Source organism: Perissodus microlepis, chromosome 22 (assembly GCF_051167445.1).
Source record: "Perissodus microlepis isolate ML-2025 ecotype Zambia chromosome 22, ASM5116744v1, whole genome shotgun sequence".
Classification (NCBI taxonomy): domain Eukaryota; kingdom Metazoa; phylum Chordata; class Actinopteri; order Cichliformes; family Cichlidae; genus Perissodus; species Perissodus microlepis.
This window is the reverse complement of record NC_140481.1, coordinates 2,208,230-2,233,818: the sequence shown is the minus strand read 5'-3', so window position 1 is coordinate 2,233,818 and position 25,589 is coordinate 2,208,230. Positions and strand designations below refer to the sequence as shown.

Below are 25,589 nucleotides of genomic sequence, written 5' to 3'. Positions count from 1 at the left end.
ATCTACCATGACTGGTTGGGGAGACAGGACAAAAGACACGCTGTGGAAGAGAGCCAGAGTATACCATTACAGGTACCTCCCAGGGATCAGGGTGAAGATAACCGGAAACTGGCAATGGCCTTGTGGCAGGGGTGTGGTGGCTGAGGGGCAGTGCCAAGGAGGCTGAGGCTCAGGTGGAGGTAATCAGGTGGGGGCGTTTCAGGAGAGGTAAGTGACGGAAGTGACGGGGAAAGGAAAGCGACCCATGTTGTAGGTGACGTCAGACGCCGGAGATTTGGCGGAAAAAAAAAAAAAGCGAATGGTAGCATAGAATTTAACAAAGTTTCTTTAAACTTCAGTATTGCCAAATAAACTAACCAACTGTCATATAACTAACAACATCTGTCCTATCATCTCTAACACCCTGGAGGACAACGAGGAGAGTTTAGACGCTCTCCAAGAATACATCGACCGGTGCTTTGAAGATTTAGTAATGAAGAAGGCCCAGAGCGCGTCTTCCCCGGCCAAAGCTGAGACGCCGTCATCTAAAAGATATCGCCCGGCAGACTTCCCCGGCACAACATCGCCTGCCGGCAAAGATATCGTCGACATCCTGGAGTCAATCGATAAGCGATTGTCCAGTTTCGATGCAAGGCTGTCCCTGGTGGAGATCTTACACCGGGAATTTAAATCTCTAAAAGAATCCCTGGAGTTCAGCCAGCGGCAGGTGGAAACACTTGCTGCGGAAAACGCCACGCTACGGGACTCGGTCAAATCTCTAACCGATAATGTGACCCAATTAAACATAGAAAATAAAAAAATAAAAGAGACCGTTATAGATTTACAAGCCCGTAGCATGAGAGATAATCTGGTGTTTTCTGGTATTCCAGAGTCTGCCGGAGAGGACCCGGAAACGACCGTGAGAAGCTTCATTAAAATCCACCTGAAGCTGCCGGAGGACACGGTGAAAAACATAGGGTTCGATAGAGTGCATCGCATAGGGGCTCCGAAGACAGGAAGTGGGAGACCACGTCCTATTGTAGCCAAATTCGGCCACTTCAAGCAGAAGGAGCAGGTGAAGAGTCGCGGCAGAGAGCTGAAAGGAACGGATTTCAGCGTGAACGATCAGTTACCCAGAGAGATCCTGGAACGACGCAGGGTCCTCTTCCCAGTCCGACGTAGTTTTATCCAGAAAGGCTCCCGGGCTGTCATCGCCGTGGACGGACAACTCTACCGCGACCCTGGCACCACTCCATGGCTGTATTGACCGCACACCAGATAAGAATCCGCTACACTATTCTCTTCACTCACACTCTCTTGTATTAACTTTTGCTTAACTATGTAATTTCAGTTTGCTAATTTAGTATAACGTCACCGTCACTCTCCGCCAATGCTTTAATTGGAATGTTTCTGTTTTTATTTCTTTTTTCCTCTCTCTCTCTTGTCGCGCACCTTGCTCTTTGGTTTATTTGCTTCTCTTTTCTATCACTATGTCAATCACCTGTTTCCCTATCCATTCACAAACGACACTGTCTATTTCTACATGCTTACTCTGCACGATCACGCACACACATGCGTTTAAAGGCAACACATTTACAACAGCCACACAGCGCACACAGATATAGGACACATGCACACATTTGCTCATATTAGTTATTATGCACACACATAGTCAGACCTATGGAGCTTCTTGCCGCGCATTTTCTTCTCTTTACTTACCAAAAAAAAAAAAAAAAATGATGTGTTTCCATTTTCCTCACCCGTCTAAGCGAGACACACAGCGTACATCATTAGCCACAAACACACAACTATGGGCATGCTAAGATTTGTCACATGGAATGTGCATGGAGCTGGCTCTAGGGAAAAAAGGTTAAAAATACTTAACCAACTTAAAAAATTACAGGCAGACGTTTTATTACAAGAAACCCACATGCCTGTCACAGGTTTGAATAAACTTAAAACACCTGAGTTTCCTAATGTGTTCTCAGCCTGTTATAATTCTAGACAAAGAGGAGTAGCAATTCTAATACATAAAAATATTAATTTCACAGTACTCGATACAGTTATAGATCCAGAGGGCAGATTCCTAATCGTCAAACTATCTATACTTAACCAAAAGCTAGGTATTGTAAGTATATATGGTCCAAATGTTGATGACCCCTCATTCTTCCACGGTTTTTTTAGTACACTCTCCGAACACCTAGACTGCACAATTGTTCTGGGGGGAGACCTCAACCTGGGACTAAATGAAGAAATGGATAGGCTCAATACAGCAGGAACTCAGCGTAACTGGCAGTCCACAAATATAATCAAACAGTATATGAGCGACTTTGGTCTTTGCGATGCATGGCGCTCCCTTCACCCCAATAGTAAGGAATATACTTTCTTCTCACATGTCCATCACTCCTACTCTCGTCTGGATTATTTTCTGGTCAGCAGCTCACTGCTGAGTAACATTACAGACACTGAGATTCATCCTATAGCTGTCAGCGATCATGCTCCTGTATCTTTAACACTAATACAGATGAATAATACTACACCAAGAAAAAACTGGAGATTTAATACATCACTGCTCAAAGACGAAGAGTTTATCAAATACTTTAAAAAAGAATGGACTCTATATTTAGGCTTTAATGACATTCCTGGAACATCAGCATCTGTCCTCTGGGAAGCAGGGAAAGCCATGATGAGAGGTAAAATAATCTCTTTCTCATCACATAAGAAGAAAGAAGAAAACAAAAAAATTCAGGAACTAGAGAAAAACATCAAATCCTTAGAAAAAGCCTATGTGTCACACCAAGATCAAGAAATATTAAACAAAATACGCAAGACAAAACTAGAATTAAATGAAATTATTAATAAAAAGACTAAATTCTTAGTACAAAGACTTTGCCTGCAAAATTATGAACACGGTAACAAATCCGGACAATTTCTTGCTAACCAGTTAAAAATCAATAAAGAAAAAACAACTATATGTGCTGTTAAAGATTTATCTGGGAATACAATATATGATCCTAAAAAAATAAATAACATTTTTAGGGATTTCTATGAAACTTTATATACACCACAAATAAACCCATCTAAAAACGAAATTGATCAATTTCTCGACAACATAACTCTTCCAAAATTATTAGACACCCAAGCAATAGCACTGGATTCGCCACTGACGCCAGGTGAACTCCAGGAAGCTCTGATAAGTATGCCCAATAATAAGGCTCCAGGTCCAGATGGTTTTCCAACAGATTTTTACAAAGAATTCTGGACAATTCTGGCACCAGTTTTTCACAGGATGTTGCAGGAAATCAAAGAAAATGGTAGACTACCACCAAATATGAACTCTGCAAATATCAGTCTCTTACAAAAACCAGGCAAAGACCCTGTATATCCCTCAAGCTATCGTCCAATATCCCTTATTAATGTAGACCTTAAAATAATCTGCAAAGCTCTCTCAAAGAGATTAGAGAAAATAACCCCCCTTTTAATTCATCCTGACCAAACTGGTTTTATAAAAGGTAGGCACTCATCAACAAATACACGTAGATTACTTAATTTAATAGACTACTCATGCAGTAAAAACACTGAAACCATAATATTTTCTTTAGATGCAGAAAAAGCATTTGACAGAGTTAACTGGAAATTTCTATTTGCAACTTTACATAAATTTGGTTTTGGACCCTGTTTCATAAACTGGTTAAAAATATTATATAACTCCCCAACAGCTTGTGTCAGAACAAATGACCAAACATCCTCCCGCTTCTCTCTTCTGAGGGGCACCAGACAGGGATGCCCACTCTCCCCTTCACTGTTTGCAATTTTTATTGAGCCATTAGCAGCAGCAATTAGACAGGCTACAACAATTAAGGGCATAAAATGTAAGAATATAGAACATAAAATCAGCCTTTATGCAGATGATGTGTTACTTTTTCTCCAAAACTCACAAACCAATATCTCTGGGGTAATTGCATTGATAAATTCCTTCTCAAGTGTCTCAGATTATTCAATTAACTGGTCGAAATCAACAGTTCTTCCGATTAATTGCTCCTTCCATAATTCTTCTCCTTCCCCACTGCAATGTGGAAATATAAAATATTTAGGTATCAATGTCTCTCCTAAACTTTCAGAATTAACTAAATTAAACCACATCCCACTTTTAAAGACAGTAGAAGGCGACCTGGCTAGATGGAAATCTTTACCCATATCACTCATGGGAAGGGTCGCCGCTATAAAAATGATGATCTTGCCAAAAATAAACTATTTATTTTCAATGATCCCAAATAAGCCATCACAAGATTGGTTCAGATCTCTAGACTCGTACATTTCTAAATTCCTTTGGAAAGATAAACCCCCACGTATCAGCTTAAAAACACTACAAAGGACCAAGGATAAAGGAGGATTAGATCTGCCTAACTTTAATCACTATTTTTTAGCCAACAGGCTTCAGTTCATCTCTAGATGGTTTAAACACACCTTCTTAGATGAACCTTGGATAGATGTAGAACAGGCACTATGTAATAACCTAGAAATTTCAGACCTACCATTTATCAGCTCAAACATCAAACGACATGAATGCTTTAAAAGCATCAATATTAGCTCTTCTCTGACAGCATGGTGGGAGTTTCTAAAAATGACAGAGTCTTCATTAATCCCATGCAAACATACACCTATCTGGAACAACCCGGACATATTACAAAACAATAATATGATAAACTTTTCAGATTGGAGTTGCAAAGGAATTAAATACTTGGAACATATATTGGAAGGAACAGACTTTATTTCGTTTGACAGACTAGTTATACAATATGGGATCAACAAGAAACGATTTTTGGAATATCAACAAATTAAATCCATAGTAAAAAAGAAATTTAATCCCAGTGAAGCTGAATTACAAACACCACCAAGTGTGGTACAATTTCTTAGTCTAAAACCCCCCAAATTATTGTCTAAAATATACAGAACACTTTCTAAAATAGATGAATCAATATCCCTTCCTATTGCAAAATGGGAAGCAGATTTATCAATCAACTTAGACCCAAACCTTTGGTCTCAGATATGCTTAAAAACCTTTCAATGGATCAAAAATCCCAGTTTGCAATTAATACAATACAAAATATTACACAGAGTGCACTATACTGGTCATAGGATGTTCAAGATGGGCTATACGCCTTCCAACAACTGCTCAAACTGCACAGCAAATACACCGGACAATTACATCCACGCTCTTTGGTTCTGTCCACCAGTTCAGAAATTTTGGCGTGAGATATGTGAAGACTTATCAAAGTGTCTGAAATGTAACATTCCAGCCTCCCCTTTAGTATGCTTGCTGGGCAACTTGGATGAGGTCACTGCAGAAATAAACACAGCCCACGTTGTTTTTACAGCCCTATGCATTGCCAAGAAAATGGTCCTCATTAACTGGAAAAATAAAAATAATCTTAATTCTAACCAATATAAAAACCATCTAATAGATCACATTAGTCTTGATACAACCTCTGCCATCACATTTGATCAATCCCTTTGGGCTCCTTTGATTGGCTTCATCACCTAGTGGGGGTGGGGGGTCATGGTTTGGTCCTGCCTTCGCTATTGTGGTTGATGTGGGGGTAGGGACGGCCTTAGGGCGTCTGGGGAGTCCCTAGGGACGTTTCCCTGGAGGGCCTAACCTGGGGGCTGTGGCCATGACCTGGTTAGAAGCTCTGGGGCTCTTGGATGGTGTTTTCCTTGTGGCTGCGTACAGCAGAGATGGGGGAGGGTCTGTGCTGGCGGACGTTGGTTACTGGCCTGGTAGCCTGGCTGCCCCTGGGAGGGTCCGGGACGGGCGTGGAGGCTTGGGGGTCTGGGGGTGCTCCGCCCCCCGGTCTGGGGTGCTGGCCGGGCCTTGGGGGCTTGGGTCCTGGCTGTTGTGTCGCCGGAGCAGTGGGCGGGTGGGTGCAGGGGGGCTCAGCCCCAGTGCAGGGGACCTCTGGTGCATCGGCCCAACTAGGGGGCTCTCTAACTGGTGGGGAGGTTGTTACATCTTTGCAGGTGGTCTCCTAACTACAGGAGCTCACTCTGCAGGTGGGGGGAGAGATATAGGAGAGGGGGAGAATGAACTCAACCTGGGTGTCTATTGTCTTGTGTAGTTTGGGAGATGATTGGATGATGGGGTGGGTGCAGTTTTCTCTGGGGTGGAGTCGGGTGGGCTGCCCCGGACTCTGTGGGGCTGGGCAGTGCTGCTGCTGCGGGCCCCGGTCCGGATGGGCCTGGGCCTCCTTGCCCTGGTGGGTTCCAGAGCGTGGGGGTGCCTACTGGGGTCAGCGGGGGAGCTGGCCCCAGGGAGGGGCCGCTTGCCCCTCCCTTTCTTCCCTCCCCATCCTCAGCTGCCTCCCTATTCCCGCTCTACCACACCCACCCACACACGCAGGGCTTGGGGTGCAGGTATGTCACCAGGGTGCAGGGGAGGCACTCCCCCTCTGTCCCCTTCTAGCCGCCTGTGCCTCAATTTTATTCTGCAACCTAGACATCCACATTACTCACACTCTCACATAACACATACATATAGGGCCTTGGGGGTGGGCACGTTTTACAGCATCCAGAGGATGGTCGTTGTACTCCAACCCACCTCTGGCGCTGGTGCCCTACCCTCAATTTTAAATGCATTTAGACACTGAGGGTTTTCGGGAGTAGCCGTACTGCTCTCTGAGAGGAAGCTAGTACCATGCTCTCCTGAGTTTTAAATGCACTTTAGAACAGCACACAACAACATTACATATGAGCGGGCGTAGGGAGGTTTGAGGTCTTCACTCACCCCGGTTCTGTTAGCCGTCAGGGCTGGGGGGCTGGGAGGAGGTGCTGGCCGTCAGACTGGGGTCTGGGATGCGGGGCCTCCCTGCTACTGCAGATAAGGAGGTGGTCCGCTTGCCTCCACCCCAGAGAGAAGGGTTACATCTCCTGGGTCTAGGTGCCGCTTGCCCCTCTGGGGGCGGGGGTACCTGGACCTGGGATATAGAGTATGTTTGGGGAGTGCGACTGTCTGTGCAGTGTCTATTTGTGTCTGTCTACACGTTGGGTGAGTGCCGAGTATTTGGTTGTGCATATGGGGGTGGGAATGCACGTCTGTGTCCGCGTGTGCCTGTTTGTCTGTGTCTATATGTCAGGTTGGGTCTTAGACTCAACCTCTCTGGGTACATCTCAGGCCCTCTAAAGTACGGAGGCCTATCTCCCCTCACCACACTCCCTGCCGGTGGCTGATGCCCTTAGACGTTGGTGTGTTGGTGGTCCTTGTCATCTGGGGCTGGGCGCTCATGCATGTACCGGCTCACTCCTGGTGGCCGATTGGCGGGGCCGGGCGCCTGTGGCCCGGCTGGGCTCCTTCCGGGGGGTGGGATGCCCTCAGGCCTCTGGGCCTGAAGCTCGGTCCTCTCTGGCACAGCTGGCTGCCGGCGGAGCCCGCGGGCATGCCACTGCAACCCCCTCTGGCCTCTGCTCCGTAGCTGCGGGGTGACCTCTCGTTTGGGGCTCTACTCAGCTCTTCCCAGGAGGGTGGCACGGTTCCCCCCCCCTTTGGTGGTCCTCCTCGGGTCCTTGTACTCTGGGGCCTCTGGATATCTGGGGCTCTGGATCTCCTCCATACCTGCTTCATACCCTGGTGGACGGGGCTATGGCTCCCCACACTCCCTAGCAGATCGTTACATGGAGAAACCTTTGGAATACAAGCATGCTGATCCACACAGGTATGCACACAGGTGTACACACGGGTGTTCACAGACGCGGACTACACCTTTCTTGGCTGCTGCCTCAAAGCACATTGTGCGCTGTCTATCTTGCGTGCTGCACAATATCGTTTATTATTTAGTATCTACTGTTATCTACTGCTAGCTAGTTTATTGTGATGGTGCTGTTTTTATTATGTTGCTCTTTGTTGTTTGCTTTCTCTTCTGTTTTTTTTCTCCATACAGGTGATCCAGGCGTTTTGTTTGTTTGTTTGTTTGTTTTTTCCTTTCTTCCCCCCCTTCTCACCATCTCTTCTCCCCTTTGGTTTTCTTTCTCTCCCTCTCTTTCTTTCATTCTTTCTCCCTGTCCTATCCCCCAGTCATATCTGTCCTGTTTGTAGCAGCCGAAAATAAAATAAATTCATAATTATAATAAAGGTCAATCAAATGGACCAATATGGCAAGGCCATGATGATCCACTTGGTAAAATAAATCCGCTTGGCATCTTTCTTGGCCTTAAGACAACAATTCTGATGGCTAAAGATCCAAACGGGACACAAAAAAAAAAAAAAAAATCAGGTGGATGAACTCTTTTTTCCTTTTTTAGTGCCTGCCACCAGCGACAAGAGAGGAGAGCTCACACATTTAATTATTAATCCAGTGAAGTGATTAATTATTGCTAAACATTTGCTTATATGTTTAACATTTCCCTGACCATGACATGTTATTTTGTGATTCCATTTATCAGTGTCTACATGCCCATCCACTCCTCCCCACTAAATTATTATTTTTGTCTCCAGTGGGGATTTAAAAGATTTGCATCTTAAAACAGTCTACAACAAAATTAAAATCGGAAACTGACTTTCATAATTAGAACTCGTCACCAGTGACAGATGACACTGCCACTGACACCAGATCCGATTTCCATTTCAATATTCCAGTAAGCCGCTAATGACCATTGTTTTATGAAAAACTACAATCAACTAAATGAATGAGAAAGAACTGGATTCAGAGCATTTGGAGACTCATAATAAATACTATAACTATTCCTACTGTGTGTCAAACACTTGCCTGATCACTGACCACAGAATTCCCTACAAAAGTGAGTTCTGCAGCTTCTTCTTTCAGCTTGTTAAATTGCAGTCATGGAACAGCTCTGCTGTCTGCCACAACATGCAGTTATGAAGACTGTCTCTGAAAAAAAATATGAGCAAGGTTTGCTGACTTTGCAAATGATGGTGCAGCTGCTGTGATGGGCTGAAAGGAGGCACACTCCTGAGTGAAAACATCAACTAACCTGAACGTCATTCACTGCATCATTCACGTGTTAGAACCTTTTGACCATCATCCTTTATAACAAGTTACAGAGGGGTCTCAAATCAGCACGGGCCTTCTGCGGGACCATTTCCAATTTGCAAAAAAATGTTATGGTACAAAGTCTGGACACAGAATGATTGCTGCAAGATTTTGGCTTCATATATCAAATACTGTCCAGCACATAATTTTTTGTGAAACTGCCTGCCGACCTACTTTGACCATTTTTTCACACATTGAAATCTGAGGCAATGTTTGAACGTGAATATCACAACATCTATTAAAGATAACAGCCTGAAAGTTTTCTTTGGACAGATATATTAAAACATGCCTAATAATTAAAATCTGAAAAATAAATGAAAGCCCTTGTGCAAAGTGAATGTTGAGCGCACCCTAATAAAACACTTCACACACACACGAGTGACACTTTTTTTAATGGTATATAGTTGAATTTAACAATACTGCCAAATAAAGCATGTAGAATATTTTTTTAACATAAAATTCATAGTAACAACAACATAAGATAATGCCATTTTTCACTCAACTTGGATCAAGTAAATATGACAAGTTGTAGCAGAAAATCACAAACACTGGTAAAGTGTCCAAACAGAATAAAATTCTGGAATCTCCACATGGTGAAAAAATGAAATTATTATGTTAAATATGAACATATTGTTTATTTCTGAGACCTGGGTCAAATCAGCATTTGTTTTAGAATATTTTCTACTTAGCCATATTCAATTTGTTTAAAAATGTGATTGTCCAAAGTCTGGAGACAAATAATTATTGCTGAGAAATTTTTGCTTCATATATCAAATACTTTTCAAGATATATGTTTTTAGAAAAATGGTCCATCCACTCATTTTCGGCAATTTGAAATCAGAGACAATATTGGAACATGAATGGCCCAAAAACTATTACAGATAAAAGCCTGAAATTATTACTTGTCTTTCATCACTTCTGTTTTCATCAAAAGGAATTTAGAAAAGATTCTAAGTATTGGCTAAAATACAAAAAAAAAATTCAAGCTCTCTTAAAAATTCCCATATTTGAATACACACTACTATAAAATGATAATTACTAACTACCGTACTTTCCACACTCTAAGGCGCACTTAAAATCCTTTAATTTCCTCAAAAATCAACAGTGCGCCTTATGTATGAATTCTGGTTGTGCTTACTGATCTCGAACCGATTTTATGTGGTACACAGCGCTTAAAAATCTGTCAGCTACGAAGCCGCACCGCTTGATGGATTTTCAGAGCATAATGGCTACAGTGATCAGGAGCCTCGCGGAGTAATCTGGGTCCTAAACTCCGTCTCTTCGGGTCCCAAAGTCAAACGAACACTGCGGCATCACTGAGAGTTAAAAACTGTCTAAATTCTTTCATCTTTAATAAAATGATCAGCATTGCTGCTTTACCAGGTGTAACAATTAAGTTTAACATCCAGGCATCCATGAAAACAGAATTTATTAAATTTAACGGAATTAGAAGTTAGCAGGACTTTAGCTCGCTAGCTTCCACCTAAACATGATATAGCATGTTTGGCTGAGAGATTTCTGAAAGAATTCAAACGTACAGCTCTGCTATCACTTCCAACATAAATGAAGACAGAAAACTAAACAGCAGTGACGTTTGTAGGGTTACTGAAGTTGGGCTAGCTGGTATATAATGATGTGCTATGTGTTGGCTAGCAACACAGCTATGTTAGCATAAACACAGTGAAGCTGGAGGATGAACGCTAACTTTTTTCCACTGGATAACATGAGGGTTCCCGATGGTTAGGGACAAATGCAATCGCATGGCAGGATGCTGTAAACGGACCAAACTTCAGTCAGGAGTACAACTGAGATAATCCATCCACAATACGAGGTTAGTCATTAATATACTGCAACAACATGGGAATAGAGCAGCTGCCAGAGAATTCAACATTAATGAATCAATGGTATAGAAGAGGAGGAAGCAAGAAGAATAAGTTGAGGAAAGTTTGACTTATTTGACTGTTTTGTTTCGCTTAGTGCGCCTTATAATCCGATGTGCCTTATGGTCTGAAAAATACGGTACAATAAAAGTTTAATGAAAATACTATTTTCTTAATTTTTGTGCCAAAGAACTTCATGCCAAAAAAAGTTCTACATGTTTTACTTTACATTATTTTATTGTGACCTGTTTAATATTATATACTATTCAGAAGTTATCGCTAGTTGTCTCTGGCAGGTGAGGATGGCTTACATTTTTTCATATGTCATTTACCCAATAGTTGCACACTTTTTTGATCTGTCTCAAATTACACATCGTGATTCACTTTGATTGTTTAAAGAAACAAAAAATCCAATGAAAATGTTAAATGTTAAAACATTGCCTCAGACTTTAGGCCTGGACCAAATTGCAAACGAAAAACGAGTATGTTGAAAAGTATTTGATATGTGAAGCTAATTATATGTGTGTGTGGGGGGGGGGCGTTGAGATGACAGAGCAAATGACCCAGACTTGAGGTGGCTGTAGCTCAGGAGGTAAAGCAGGCCATCTACTGATTGGAAGGTTGGTGGTTTGATCCCTGGCTCCCCCACTCTGCATGTCAAAAATCCTTGGGCAAGATACTAACCCCCACTCACTCTCCGATGCATCCATCAAGCATGAATGTTAGTTAATTAATTAGAAAGCACTGAAAGGCATAGAAAACAGTGCATGGGTGAATGCGGAGTCTTGTATAAAGTGCTTTGAGTGCTCCAGGAGAGTAGAAAAGCACTATATAAGAATCAGTCCATTTACTATGGTGTTATTTTTGTGCCACTATTCTGAGCGCACATGAAAAAAATTGCAGGTGCACGTGTTGCATTTTGAGAAGAAATGTATTTTGAGCGAAGAAAAGCTAAATTTAAGTGAACAAAATTGCAAAAAATGTATTTCAGTGTTTGCTATTATCCACACACACACAATAGCAGCTCCTCTCGCTCGGTTTTTGCATTTGCGCTTGCTTGCAATGTGTTGCTCGCGCTCTCAACATTTCTGCCTGCGCGCGTTCAACTCTTTCTCTACACCGTTATATTTGTGCCACAAAACCAACCAATCACAGACTTGGATGCAAAAAAAATCTGATTAGCTGTTTTGGTCTCCAATCAGCTCGAAATGACGAAATGCAATATCCCAGAATGCATTTCGTCCAAAACTCAAACGAGGCAGTGGCGGAGGAACGCGGTCGCGCATTTAAAACACCAGTAAGCTAACGCTAGTCTGGTGACAATTAAGTGCAGTTACTGGTTACATTTATTGAATATTGTTGTTTTTGGGTTTTTTTCACTATGGCCAAATGTTAAATTAACGTTTCAAGAGTTGAGTGAGTGATTTGATTTCAGTTTTGTTTGTTTTTTGTTACTCTGATTAAATGCCAAAACGGCCTATGGGAGTTTTGAATTGCGTTAAATTTCTTTTAGAATATTGAAACTTGTCGCGCAACACCTAGAATTAAATCTGTTTTGTAAATATTTAATTAACCGTGGATAATGTTTATTAGCTTTATTGCTAATTTACTTTACTTTGATGGGACCCATGTGAATGTTTTTCTATATTATTTTGAATGAATATCATTATAAGAATTAGATGTTGTAATTTGTTTGGTTATTGGTTAATTAATGATTTGACTTTGTTATTTATGGATTTATTTGTTTTGTCATGACAGTAGAACGCTGTTTCGGTTTAATATTGAATGATAATTTATGTTTTTTGACCTTGTTTAGGTCAGGTTATACTCCCGCCATCAAAGCCCTGGTCAGCCCATTATTTTTGTGTGTGATATATATGCATATATTTATTTTGTTGTACATCTGTATACATTCCTCAATACCATAATATACATATATATATTTTGAGCTCTATTTCTTTTTCCTGTGTTTTATTCACACACTCAGGCTCCATAGTCGAAACACTTCTGATTAGCTCATTATCTGTGAAGCTGCAGTCAGGCGCTCTGGTCCCTTACCGCGTTACTCTGTGTGTGTGTGTGTGTGTGTGTGTGTGTGTGTGTGTGTGTGTGTGTGTGTGTGTGTGTGTGTGTGAGATTGTCCTCACCTCGAACCTGCAGACCTAGCCCACAGAGCTCCTGATTCCCAGGACTGCCCTCCCGAACAGACCATGGAACCAATTGACATCTTCGCCACTTGTGAGTTTTCCATCTGTCAAAAAACACATTATAAGAGGAGTCTTGAATGAAAATTTAACTAGTCTACTTTGTTCATATTTGGCCATCACAAGAAAACATCATATTCAGCACTGCATATTAGTTTTTGGCAGGTACTGAGTGAAAAAAGTCCCCCCACTTTTTTTTAACTTGTGAAGGAGCTTGTTTATTATAAACATGAAGTTAGGATTAACAAACTTCATTAGACTGGTTTTAAATATATTGTATTATCAGATAATACATGTTATCAGATTAATATGATTAATCTATCTATATTAATGGGCTACATCCCACGAGCCTTTACGGTGGCAGTAATTAATCCATGACTTAAAAAGCCATCGGGTGGCTTAGCTGCACCAATCTCCAACTTTCCTTTCATCTCAAAATTTCATAAAAGAATAGTATTAAACCAGTTAACTGCTCACCTGCAGAGGAACAGTTTATTTGAAGCGTTTCAGTCAGAATTCATAACTGTACAGAAACAGCTTTAGTGAAGGTCACAAATGATCTTCTTGTAGCTTCTGACAGTGGATTAATTTCTGTGATTGTGCAATATCATTCAAAGGCACAGCATATATTTTCATTGCTTTGCAGACGATAATCACCTTTTAATTAATATGTGTGTGTTATCCCTGTGTTCATAATATAGTTAAACTGTAGGAATGTCTTAAAGATATAAAGACCTGGATGACCTCTAGGTTTTTGTACTGGATCATAAAAATGACAGACACTTGCTGGCATTACTTTGACCTTCTGCAGCACTGTAAGGGATGCTGGAGTCGATTCTGACATTATATTTATATAATGTAAATAATATTTTGGCTTTATGCTGCTAAACTATTATTCATTGCTTCTGCAACACTGACAATAAAAATGAGCTTATCTTATGCTGGACTGTTTCTAATTTTAGATTCTAATTTTGGAGATATTGCACTCGTCGTTGCAGAGTATCTGTAAAATTAGAATCATCTTTTCTCAGAGTTATACTGAAAAACTAGTTCATGCATTTATTGTTTTATTATTATTATCAGGATTTCCTAAAAACTCTCTGGAAAGCCTTCAGTTGATCCAAAATGATGCAGCGAGTGTGCTGACGGGGACTAAAGGTCTCAAATAATCAGGCCCCATCCTATCTTTATGAACCATAAATGGTACCATATCACCCCAATAGAGCACTTTTCTCGCAGACCACAGGCTCGCTTGTGGTTCCTGGGATATTTAAAAGCAAAACAGGAGGCAGAGCCTTCAGCTTACTGTAGAACCAGCTCAAGATGCACTGAGCATTTCTTCTTTGCGAACCCTTTTCTTTAATTAATAAATATTTGTAATATGTAGTCTGGATTTTCACAATGAGTCCTTTGTCTCGTCTCCCTCCGCTCACCTCCAACCAGACACAGTAGTTGTCTGCCTATTCCTGAGCCATGTTCATTTCGGTTGTTCATGTTAAGAATGGCTTTTTCACACACATTTCAACATAACATTAGTACTGATACAAAAGTAGTTCTCTTCTGACACTGAGTGAAAAAACACAGAAATGATGAGGATGGAAAAAATATCCTCCACGTGTAAAACCATTCCTGTTTGGGGGTTTCTCATTGTTGCCCCTTTAATGCAGTTACCAAATCAACATCCCAGATGTTTAACTGACTTGATGCTATTCTCTGATCTAAAAAGTATTCCTTATATTTTTGTGTCTGAGTGGTGTATAATGATTTAAACTATATTAATAGCATTTAAATTCATGCATGAATGCGTATTTATTGAACAGGACCCATACCTGTATCCGTCACAGACAGAGGGAGTCTCACAATCTCTTTCCTGGGTCAGTACCTCAGGGCAGTCCTGTCCTCCGTTAGCTGGCAACTGGATGATGAGCCGTTTCCTGTATTGCTTCTTTTTAGTGTTACCGCCTAGGGGAAGCCACAAGAGAACACACTGATCCTTTAAACTGAAGTTTCCAAAATGCCCTGAATCTTTAAAGCTGCTTTTTAAAGATAGGATGTATTTTGTGTCCTCTGAGAATATTTATTATTAGCCTAGCTAGCATACTTATGTAATTCCTCACCCTGTACAAGAAGACAGCATTTCAAGGAGAGGCTAATATAATTGAGTGAAATCTCAAATGTCATCTCCATTATCTGCTCTATGGTATCCAATACAACCTGACAGTTAGAGATAATTGACTTTACAGGAAGTCCACTTCTATCAGGATTACTATATCAGGTTAAAGCTTCCAGTGATTGAGTTTGGATAATTTATTAAGGATGAAAATGGTTTTGGGATGCATTGCAGCTGGACTATTACTTCTAAAAGTAAGCATCTTATAAGCCTAATGCACACTTCAACGTGACCGAAGGATCTGAGAACGTAACAAACAACAAAGATGTCTCTGGACTATTCACTCTGTTAAAGCTTGTATAAGAGAGATGAAAGACACATTGTAATTGTGTGCAGATAGGATGAAATAGAGTGACTCATTTGTTTGGCTTCTGGTTTTCCATATTTACATGGAAACGTGTTCCTTTATATTGTAGAGTCTTTACCTTGCAATATAAGGTAAAGACTCTTCAATATAAAGCACCTTGAGGGGACTGATGTTGTGATTTGATGCTTTATAAATAAAACTGCACTGAATTGAATTCAAGCAGCTGCTACATCAGAAGTGTCAGCCTCCACTGAAATAGCCCTCACTATAGCTATACAATCCTTTTTCATCATACCTTAGCTTAAAAAGAACAAACACAACAATAACTGGACCGTCAAACGTCTTCTCCCACATTGCTTGCCATCTCCACTAGGTAACCTCCTTGGGGATCTAACCCTGGGAACCTTTGTTGGAAACACTGCATTTCCATGGCATTTATTAAACATGTCACAACATTCACAAGAGAACTGGGATATCTGATATTCCTTTTCAGTGAAGAGGCTGCTGCTATTATTTATCTGCTACAGCTAAAATAATGATTTGCATATTTTCTGTGCTTTATTATTGGGGTGCCTGCTTTACACACGCACATTCTAGCTGTTTGTGGCCTTTCTAACATTGTTAGAAGCATTAATGTGTGCATTGATTCTACCTGTCTGACACGTTGATGGACAGGGGCTCCAATCACTGTATGGGGTGACAATACAGTCTCTCTTGCATGGCAGCAAACAGGGCCTGACAGTGTCTGGACGAACACTCTCTGGACACCTGAAAGTACATCACTGACATGTCACACACACACAGAGTACCCTTGAAAATCTGATAGAGCCGCAGTGAACACACTGCACTGTAAAAACAAATTCCATGAAGTTTTATATCATGTTTCTAAAATGTCTACTTAAAATATTAATAAAATTTGTGGATTAACATGACAAATGTAAAAATTTCCCCCTTGATGATAACAGTTAATTGCGTATCGTTTTTTGCTGGATAACATCCTGCAGAAGTCTCACACGTGTCTCCTGAGCAATCCCAGCTCATTCTTCTTTGACGAATCTCCTCCAGATTTGATCGTCTTCTGGCACGGACCTCGGTCTTCAGTTCACAAACATTCAACAGGATTGAAATTGTCATGGTCCTGGGTCGAGCGACCCAGTGTTTGAGTTTTATGTATCTTTTGTATTCATTTGTGCCCTAGTTTAGCTCATCTAGTTTATTTTGAGATTGCTGTTTAGTCCTTTGTTCCTTAGCTGTTTATGTCATCTCCCCCTGTACTAAGTCTCCCTGGTTCATGCGTCATGTCTGCGTGGTTATGTTTAGTTCATGTCATGTCTAATCTCCATGTTTCCTGTTTTACTTTGAAAGTCTGTATTCAATGTCAGTGTATTTAGTTTCACCTCTCCTCCTCCTCACGGCCAGTCTGTACAATCATCGTCATGGTTTTCTGAGTCTCCTTAGTTTATCAGTATCTGTTTCCCAGTTTAGTTTAGGTTCAGTTTAGTCACGGTGTTTCTGCTTTGTGTTGAGACCTGTCATCAGCCACAATAAAGGCTCACTTTCAGTTTAAGTTTACTCCGGTCTACTCTCTTGTGTTCGCACCTGGGTCCACCACACACACCACCGCATGGTCTGTCCCCTCAGATGGTGACAGAAATCATGACTTTGCGCCTGATCAGTAAAGTTCACTTTAGTCTTATGGAGGCAGCGCTTAAAATCTTTTGCTTCTTACCTCTACCAGTCTTATTCTGATGATACTTCTTACTCCACTGTGCTCTCTAAGAATCAAAACTTCTGTTTCTCAAGTCTAAACTGATTTTTTTTGGCGTGATGCTTTCTCAACTGACAGCTAAAGCCTTGCTGAGTTTTTTGTGTATGTGTACATCGGAAGATAGAACAGAAATATTTCTTATTGCAGAGATGGGCAGTAACGCGTAATCTGATTTACTTTTTGCAAGTAACGAATAAAGTAAGGGTTTACTATTGAAAAAAGTAATTAGATTACTTACTTTCCCATAAGCATGCCTCGTTGCCGCGTTACTAAACTGTGATTTTGTTTGTGAGAGTGTCTCATGACAGAGGAAGAAAACCTCTTTCTACGGTGAAAAATGAAATTTCAAATCTGAGCGAGCACCAAGCACGCTGCCACGGGAACGTGACATTCACAGAGAAACCCCCGGATCCCGCCCACTGACATGACCGCTGCGGCACCAGGCAAACCTCCACCTGCTCCACTCCTGCTAAACAGGTGAAAACAGATTTAAAAGCGACAGGACTTAGTGCTGCTGAGTCTTTATTATTTATTTTTTGCAAATTGAGAGGTAAAATGTCTTCAGGAAACTTGAAGTCCTGTTCTTTTCAAGCTCCACTGACTACCAGGATCAGGATGACCGAGAACCAGACAAATGCTTAAAGGTCAAAGGTTATAGTCCAGGTCGTTGTTAATAAAAATTGCATCAAGTGCAATCAGATTGGCGCAATATTATAAAGAGAAAATCTAGACAAGGGTCACATTATTTTTAGGTGCTTCCAATACTTGTCAAGTTCCCTGACATTTCGTCAAAAGACGTTTGTGAGCACCAAACGAGTTAATTATGAATCACTTCAAGTCTGCATTGAGCTTCCCCTGATCACCTCCTGTGTATTTAAGTCCTGTCTTCCTTTGTTCGTTGTCACGTCATCTGGTTTTCCTCCAAGTCTCGTCAGTCATCAGTCTCGTCACAGTTTTCGTAGTTTTCCAGTTTATGTTTTTCAGTTCGCACTCGCCCTGTTCGCCTTTCCTAGTTTTTGTTCCTGACAATCAGCCATAATAAAGGCTCATTTTTTGTTGAAAACGTGCAGTTCCTCTCTCAGCGTCTGCTTTTGGGTCCAGTTCACAAACACACCGGCGAACCCCGCCCTCACACCTATCTTTAAACATTGTCTGACATTGTTTGTTTTACATGTTGAACAATTTAGCCAGATTCATCTATCCATTTCATCTGGAGATAAATCAGAAAAGCATATTTATTTAAAATATCAGTTCACACAATCCAGTTGCATTGATGTGTGCATACAATGTTATCACAAGTGACAGAACACACAGTCAACACATAAAAATAAGACAGAAGGTGAAAAAGTCCCAGAATAATTTTATATGGATAGATATTTTTGTTCAGTTTTTGTACTGGTAATGAACTGGGACAGTTTCATGCCCTTTCAACTTCACAAGATGTGCAATACAGTATTCGGTCATATGCCAAAATATGCTGATTAGGTTTTCTTACTTTTTGGGAGGAACCTGGCCCACATTCACCCGGACACAAATGACTTTGCGGGTTTGCATCCCCACAGAACAGGAGACATCATCTCCACGAGTACGGCCCACAGATGTGTTGGTTGATGGAATGAAAGAGTCCTCGATGCATTGTCCCCATGGACCAGTTTGCCAGTGGTAGACAGTACAGGGATGGTCATTGCACCTTCTCACCTCCTGCAGAGCACTGATGTTTGGACACTGGACTCCACCTGAGAAGCAATCGAAAATTGTAGCACAGTTGTCAGTGGGGTAGTATTAGTGCTGACAAATGACCAGGACACAGGAGTGAGGGTTATGAAATTTTAAAAAAAATGAAATTGGAATTGTAATAAAAATGCAAAAATGTTATTACTATTTATCAACATCCAAATTCAATGTCTGAGGTGGAAATGCAAAGGACAGTGGACCAATTGTGAGAGAGCATCTCTAACTAGCTTTTTTATGTTTGTTCACTTATGAAGGTCGAGTCAAAAAGAACTAACAAACAAACCAACAAACTGCAGTGACACTCTTTTCAGCACTTTGTCCCAGCTGAGCACCTGACACCTGTGTAGCATCCTGTGTTAGCATGTTCAGTCTTACGCTCCTCCAAAAGTGCAACAAACTGTTTGTGATTCAGTGCTCTTGCCCTGATGAAGGGAACTATTCACAACATTAACAAGCTACTTCCTTGCTCACAAGTGGTCACTACGGCAGCTTCCTGACACAACCACCAAGGTTTGTTCACTACTTAGGCAAATGTGTAATCCACTATACTGTAGAGCAGTAGTTCCCAAACTTTTTTTGCTGGGCCCCCCTTTGTTTTACAAGAAAAATGTCCGCGCCCGCCCCGCGCGCGCACGCAGACGCTAGCACAAATCCTCCAACCACACACGCCCATATTTTGCTCCATTGCGGTTTTTTTCACACCTCAAAGTAAACAATTAAGCAAATACAAGTAATCTGCAATAAATTACAGGTAGTAATAAAATAAACTAACTCTTTTACGCTACGTCCACACCTACACGGGTATTTTTGAAAAAGCAGCTGTTTCGTTCGCACGTAAACAGCGTTTTGAATCACCGAAAACGGAGATTTTTTTAAAATTCCCTTTTTGCGTTTACGTGTGGACGAGGAATACAGAGTTCATCACGCAACGTCAAAGGTATGTGCCTTTTTCCACGTCACGCTGTGCGCCATGTTATTGTTTACATGAGATGAATTGCAGAATGGCAGATAGAGACAAAATACTGTTAATCTGACTATCTGCAGGTTTAACACGCTTACATACACACGCAGTTACTGTCCCTCCATTTACAAAGGCAGAGGCGTCACGGTGTGATTGTGTAGTTGTTTTTTTTCCTGTGTAATAATGTTCAACATTGCTATCAATACATTTTTTAAAAAATGCCTCTCTGTGCAAAATAGGTTTAAAAACATAAATAGCTGTGGGATGCTGTTTGTCCGTGATTAACATAAGACATGCACCTCCAAAGTAAAGCAGGAAACATAACACAGACTGAACTTAAAGACACAAATCGTGGCAGGATCAGCCTGATATTATTTGTATCCCACTTTAACTTTACTGTATAAAGAAGTAACATCTCCAAAATGTCAGGAGTAGTTAGTCAATACAAGAAGTGTTTGTGAACTAAAAATCACGAATGTGGGATACTGTTTGTCCGTGATTTAAACAGCCCAGCGCTGCTCCCGACAAAGGGAAAAGCAATCCTGCAGGGAGACCTACCTCGGCACTTGTGCAGGTGAAGCCAAAGAGCAGACATGCTTCACCATATTTTCTAGTCTTTGGCTTAGAATGAAGTTGGTTTGGAAACATATTCAGCTATGCTTCATCTCCTGCTTTGCGTTTCTGTGGGCACCCTGTGCTAGCAGTGTCCAAGCGTTTTGTTTTTTTTCCCCCCTTTTCATCCCGCGCCCCCCCCTGCCATGGCTCTGCACCCCCCCTAGGGGGCGGGCCCCACACTTTGGGAAGGTCTGCTGTAGAGCTACTTAGTGACAACATCAACTACAAAGTTATTTTTATAATTGACTTGCACAATGCCTCCTAGGATATAATACAATGCAAAAATACACAGTTCAGTTCTGGGTTCATTTCAGTCACTTTATCCTTAAACTCAACCTTTATTATTTAGAATAGAATAGACATTTGTTAAATAAGATACAGAGCATCTCCAACTCAGTGCAAACATGTAGGGGGGGAGGGTTAGGGGGGGCACAGTTCTGCTGCGCTACATATATAAAATGTATAAAAATGTACAAATATACAATCTGGTGTAAGAGGAAAAAAGTAAATATGTAAATAAATAGTTTGTTTTGTATATACAGTTCGGGTTATTGCGCATAGAATTTAGTATTGCACAGTGGTGGTTTATAAAGGGAAATGGGAAAATGGCTGTGTGGGACTGTGTTATTGGTGTGTGTACGAGTTAATGGTGGTTATGGCCTTGGGGGCACAGGATGAACAGGATGGGAACTGTCTATGATGATATTTGTTGCTCTGCTGAGGCAGCGGGAGGAATAAATTGTCCTCAAACTCAGGCTTCATCCACACGTACACGGGTATTTTTGAAAATGCATATTTTTCTATGCGTTTGGGCCTTTCGTCCACATGTAAATGGCTGATGAGTCACCTCTAGGTGTGGACGAGTAAAACGGAGATTTACACACAGTGGTCCCGCTGTTCATCCGTCACTGCTTCGCTTTTTCGCTGATTTTTTTATTGCAGTACAGCATTGCATTCTGCAGCCTGATTGACAAATCTCCGTGTTGTGTCTCCTGCGCTTGCCAAATTTATCATGTTTGGTTTTGATAACCATCACGTCCAATAGAATAACAGCACAAAAACACCCATAACTATGACCTTCATTCGGAAATAGACACCTGCACCGCGAGGGGAAAAGGTGCACGAAAGTGGCAGGCAGACGAAGACAAAACGCGGCATAATAATACTTAATAATACTGTTTTGCAATCTGCAAAGGTTTGCACTTTGAGAATCAAATGTGAGAACTGTGACTAATGTTCATGTGTGAGGGGGGGAAAAGTGTATAAAGTGTGGGGCGAGGGGCTAGTTATTCTGAGACCCACTGCTGCAATAAATGAGGGACCACTGTATATACTTTCTCTATGACTATTGTTTTCAACCTGTTAACATTTAATATTGTCTTGATAGAACCAACTGATTCTGCAGCAGAGCATCCCCTGTTGCTTCTCCTGGCTCCCCAGTCCCTGAGCTCCTGCTGCTGCACCCACAGGTATGTAATTGTAGCATCAGCTGTACAGCACGCACTGATAGCTTTTTACTCAGTGGGATTCCCTTGTGATCACCTTTACTAAATATCTACAACCAATTTGATTATATCCTGTTTTTTGTATTTGTTTCAATGTTGAAATTAAAATCTAGTAGCAGTTGTGGATGATAAAGGATTCAGAAAGTTTATTCATGCAGGCCCATATGACAGAGAATGTGCATCTTCTTTTTGTTTTCATATTTCAATTTATATTTAATTGTGTTGTGGTTTGCAGTGTTTTGTGTTGTTTCACTTTAAATTTGTTTAAAAGGAAAAAGCTGAAAATTTAAATAGTTAAAAGTTGAAATGTAAATAGCTGGTTTTTGTATTATGATTTATTTATTACATTTTATGTGGAGTGAATAAATAAAAGTATATTTATGGTTGCCCCTAGAGACAAAGCACGTACAAACTCCAAAACACAACAGAAGTGCTCCAGGATGCTGGGCGCAGTGTTGAGCTTTTGTTACCTAGTGGCTACACAAGCCAGCAAGAACCAATGACCGGATTTGGTGTGTGGTAATAACAGGTAAATGAACATTTTTTTAAAATTATTTGAATATATATGAGTGCTTGTGTATAAATACACAAACAATACACATATGCTTTCAATTGTGTAATTTAAGTGATCTAGGTAGCTCTGTTTTCAGAGTTCAGTTAACGCTAGAAATGTGTTTTGGAGTTTGTACGTGCTTTGTCTCTAGTGGCAATCGTATATATTTATATTTAAACAAATATAAATAAAACCACGTTTTTTGACATTAGTAATTCAATTTGTGCATAATTTTATATTGTTGTTGATAATAAATTAGTTAAAGCAACAAAACAACCTGAAGAGCCGGTTGGGAGCCGAAAGAGCCAGTTCTCTAAAAAGAGCTGGAAATCCCATCACTACAGCGCAAACGAAGCCAACAGCCTGCACTAATTTCAACCACATGATGAAGGAAAACATTCTGTTTTCCTTCATCATGCGTTAATTGATTTGCCTTAAAGAGGCAAATCAATTATGCTGAAAGAGCAACACTAAAAAAAATCATCCCTCTCATAACTCTTCATCTAACAACTCTTTCATAACCCAACACATGATCAGTCATGCACAGCAAACACTGAAATCGTGTCAACTGTTGGGACATTACGACTGCTAAGCCATCAGCGGCCGGAGTTCTTTAATATACCCAGTTTCTCAGTAGATGTTGAGTACAGACTTGGAAGGGGAAATCTTGCCTTCATGCAAGATGGGACACAAATGACACGAGACGTTAAGCATGACATATTTGAAAAAGCTTCATGTACACTTTCAAGGCATATCAAAAAGATGATGACTTCACCAGAGTTGCAAAAGCACTGATTAGCAAGCACCCTGACTGACTGACTAACGAGGGAATGGTTGAGAACCTTAAAGAGCATTCACTGATTGCTCAGCAGATCGTTATTGACCATGTAAACCATGTTGGAGGTTTGCGCAATGTAGTCTACACAAAAGAGCTACTGCTCTCTGCAGCTGCAGCCAGGCAGAAGTATCCCATGTATCTTGAGGACCAACGATTTCTAAAGTAACATGAACAGAAAGCAAAGCAGACTAAAGGACTAACGGAGGAGATAACAGAGATAAAAGCCAAAAAGAAGAGAATGGAGAAGGATGTGTGGGTTCTCCTAAAGCCTGCTGTTCAGAATGCAGAAAAAGCTGAGTCAGAAGGAAAATTATCTCAAAGTCCAATGGGTTTCAAAGAGCTGCAAAAGAAAAGGAAAAAAGTCTGGAGGTTCTGGAGAAACAGTTAACTGACAAACTCAAGGAACTGAAAGACACTCCTTCATAGGCCCTGCCCTATTTGGCCTTATTATTTTGATGGATTTGGTGCAGTTTTCTTGTTTTGTGGGTTATTTTTCTCAACAGATCTGACAGGTTGATTCATTCATCTGCACATCTAGATTTGTTGGTGAAATGTGCTTCTATGCCTTTTCTCAGTTTATACACTATATGCATATAATGCATCATTTTGCTTTTGTAGTATTTTGGGTGGTACTGTTTTCTGTTTTTAGCAAAAAAAAAAAAAGGGGGGGGGGGGGCATTTAAGTCAGTCTAAGATGATTTTGCACATGGTCTTACTGAGGTAATGTGAAGCAAATATGCATTTATATATGATGCAGTTTTACCCCTACCAGAGTTCCCCCATCTGTTTTTGCACTGTTCTGAGTTGTTATTGCATTAACTTTTTTTGATTTTTTTTTATACTTTAATTCAATGCCTACCTGAAAGACAAATTCTATTATATTTCTCATTTTTATTGTTAAGTTATTTGCCAAATGACATTTAGCATAATACCATCTTTTTTGTGCGATTAAAAAAAAGTGAAATCATTCTGCGTATGTATGTTTTTGTATAAATATGTAATTTATGACAGTGGCAATGTGCTGGAAAAGCTTGAACATGGACCTTGAAAGTGCTTAAAAAGGGCTTGAATTTGACCCTAAAAAAAGGTGTATGTAGGAGGGCCAGGAGAGTCCTTACTAAATTCCTTGATCCATAAAAAAGGATTTCTGTTCTATTGTAGGACACTGTCTTATCTACAGAAATTGTGTGTCAGGGTATGTATGTTACATGTTAGTTGTGTAACACACACTTCACGATCTGTGCACCGTGATCCTGAACATGTTCAAAAAGAAAGTGGCACCTTGCCACCTTAAACGTTTGTAACAGGGAATAAGACTTTTTTTTAATGTTGTATGCATTTTGTCACTCAGACTAATGTAAAATTTTCTGTTTCTTTCTTTACTGAATAAACTCCAAGAGAGGCAAGTGAGACACAATCCAAAATGCTGTTTTTAGTTGTTAGCATTTTTAATAATGAAGGCACTTGAAAAGTAACACAAAATTAGCTTCCTGTCCGTGTGGGAGTGAGAAGGAGGACCCAATTGCAGACACGGAAGGAGATGTAACTTGGGTTAAATAAAAAGCGAGTCCTTCACAAGAGTACAAAAACAAGGCAAAGCAAACAGGAGCGAAAACTAGCCTGAAACCTAAACAGGGAAAACTAAACTATGATAACTGAGACAAAACTTTGGTAACTATGAAAACAGACATGAACATGATTCTGCCCAGGAACGTGCGAGAAACTGTGATGAAGAAAAATGAGAACAAGAAACATGAAGACAACCTGAGTGGAATTATGAACTACATGGGACTTCACGTAACATAGTGGGAGGTAACACAGACAACCTGACCAAGACTGAATGAAACCACACAGACTAAATACACAGAAGGGTAATGAAGGAAGTGGAAACACCTGGGGAGACACAGCTGAGACAAATGAACATAATGATGCCACAGGGGAAGTAAAACAAAACACATTGAACATGGAGACATCCGACTCTTCAAAATAAAATAGGAAACACTGAGAACCGTAGACATGACACACAAGCAT

The 25,589-nt window shown here is 40.7% G+C and overlaps 1 protein-coding gene across 1 annotated transcript in view; it reads right to left on the bottom strand.

Moving 5' to 3' along the window:
• The window catches only part of thsd7aa (thrombospondin, type I, domain containing 7Aa), a 167,689-nt gene that overhangs the window by 45,740 nt on the left and 96,360 nt on the right, over positions 1–25,589 (bottom strand). Inside the window, exons 8-11 of the mRNA XM_084919656.1 lie at positions 18,848–19,088; positions 16,237–16,352; positions 14,937–15,069; positions 13,051–13,154 (exon numbers count right to left, since the gene is read on the bottom strand). Coding sequence (XP_084775782.1) covers positions 13,051–13,154; positions 14,937–15,069; positions 16,237–16,352; positions 18,848–19,088 — 594 coding nt within the window. The remainder of the gene's footprint in view (positions 1–13,050; positions 13,155–14,936; positions 15,070–16,236; positions 16,353–18,847; positions 19,089–25,589) is intronic.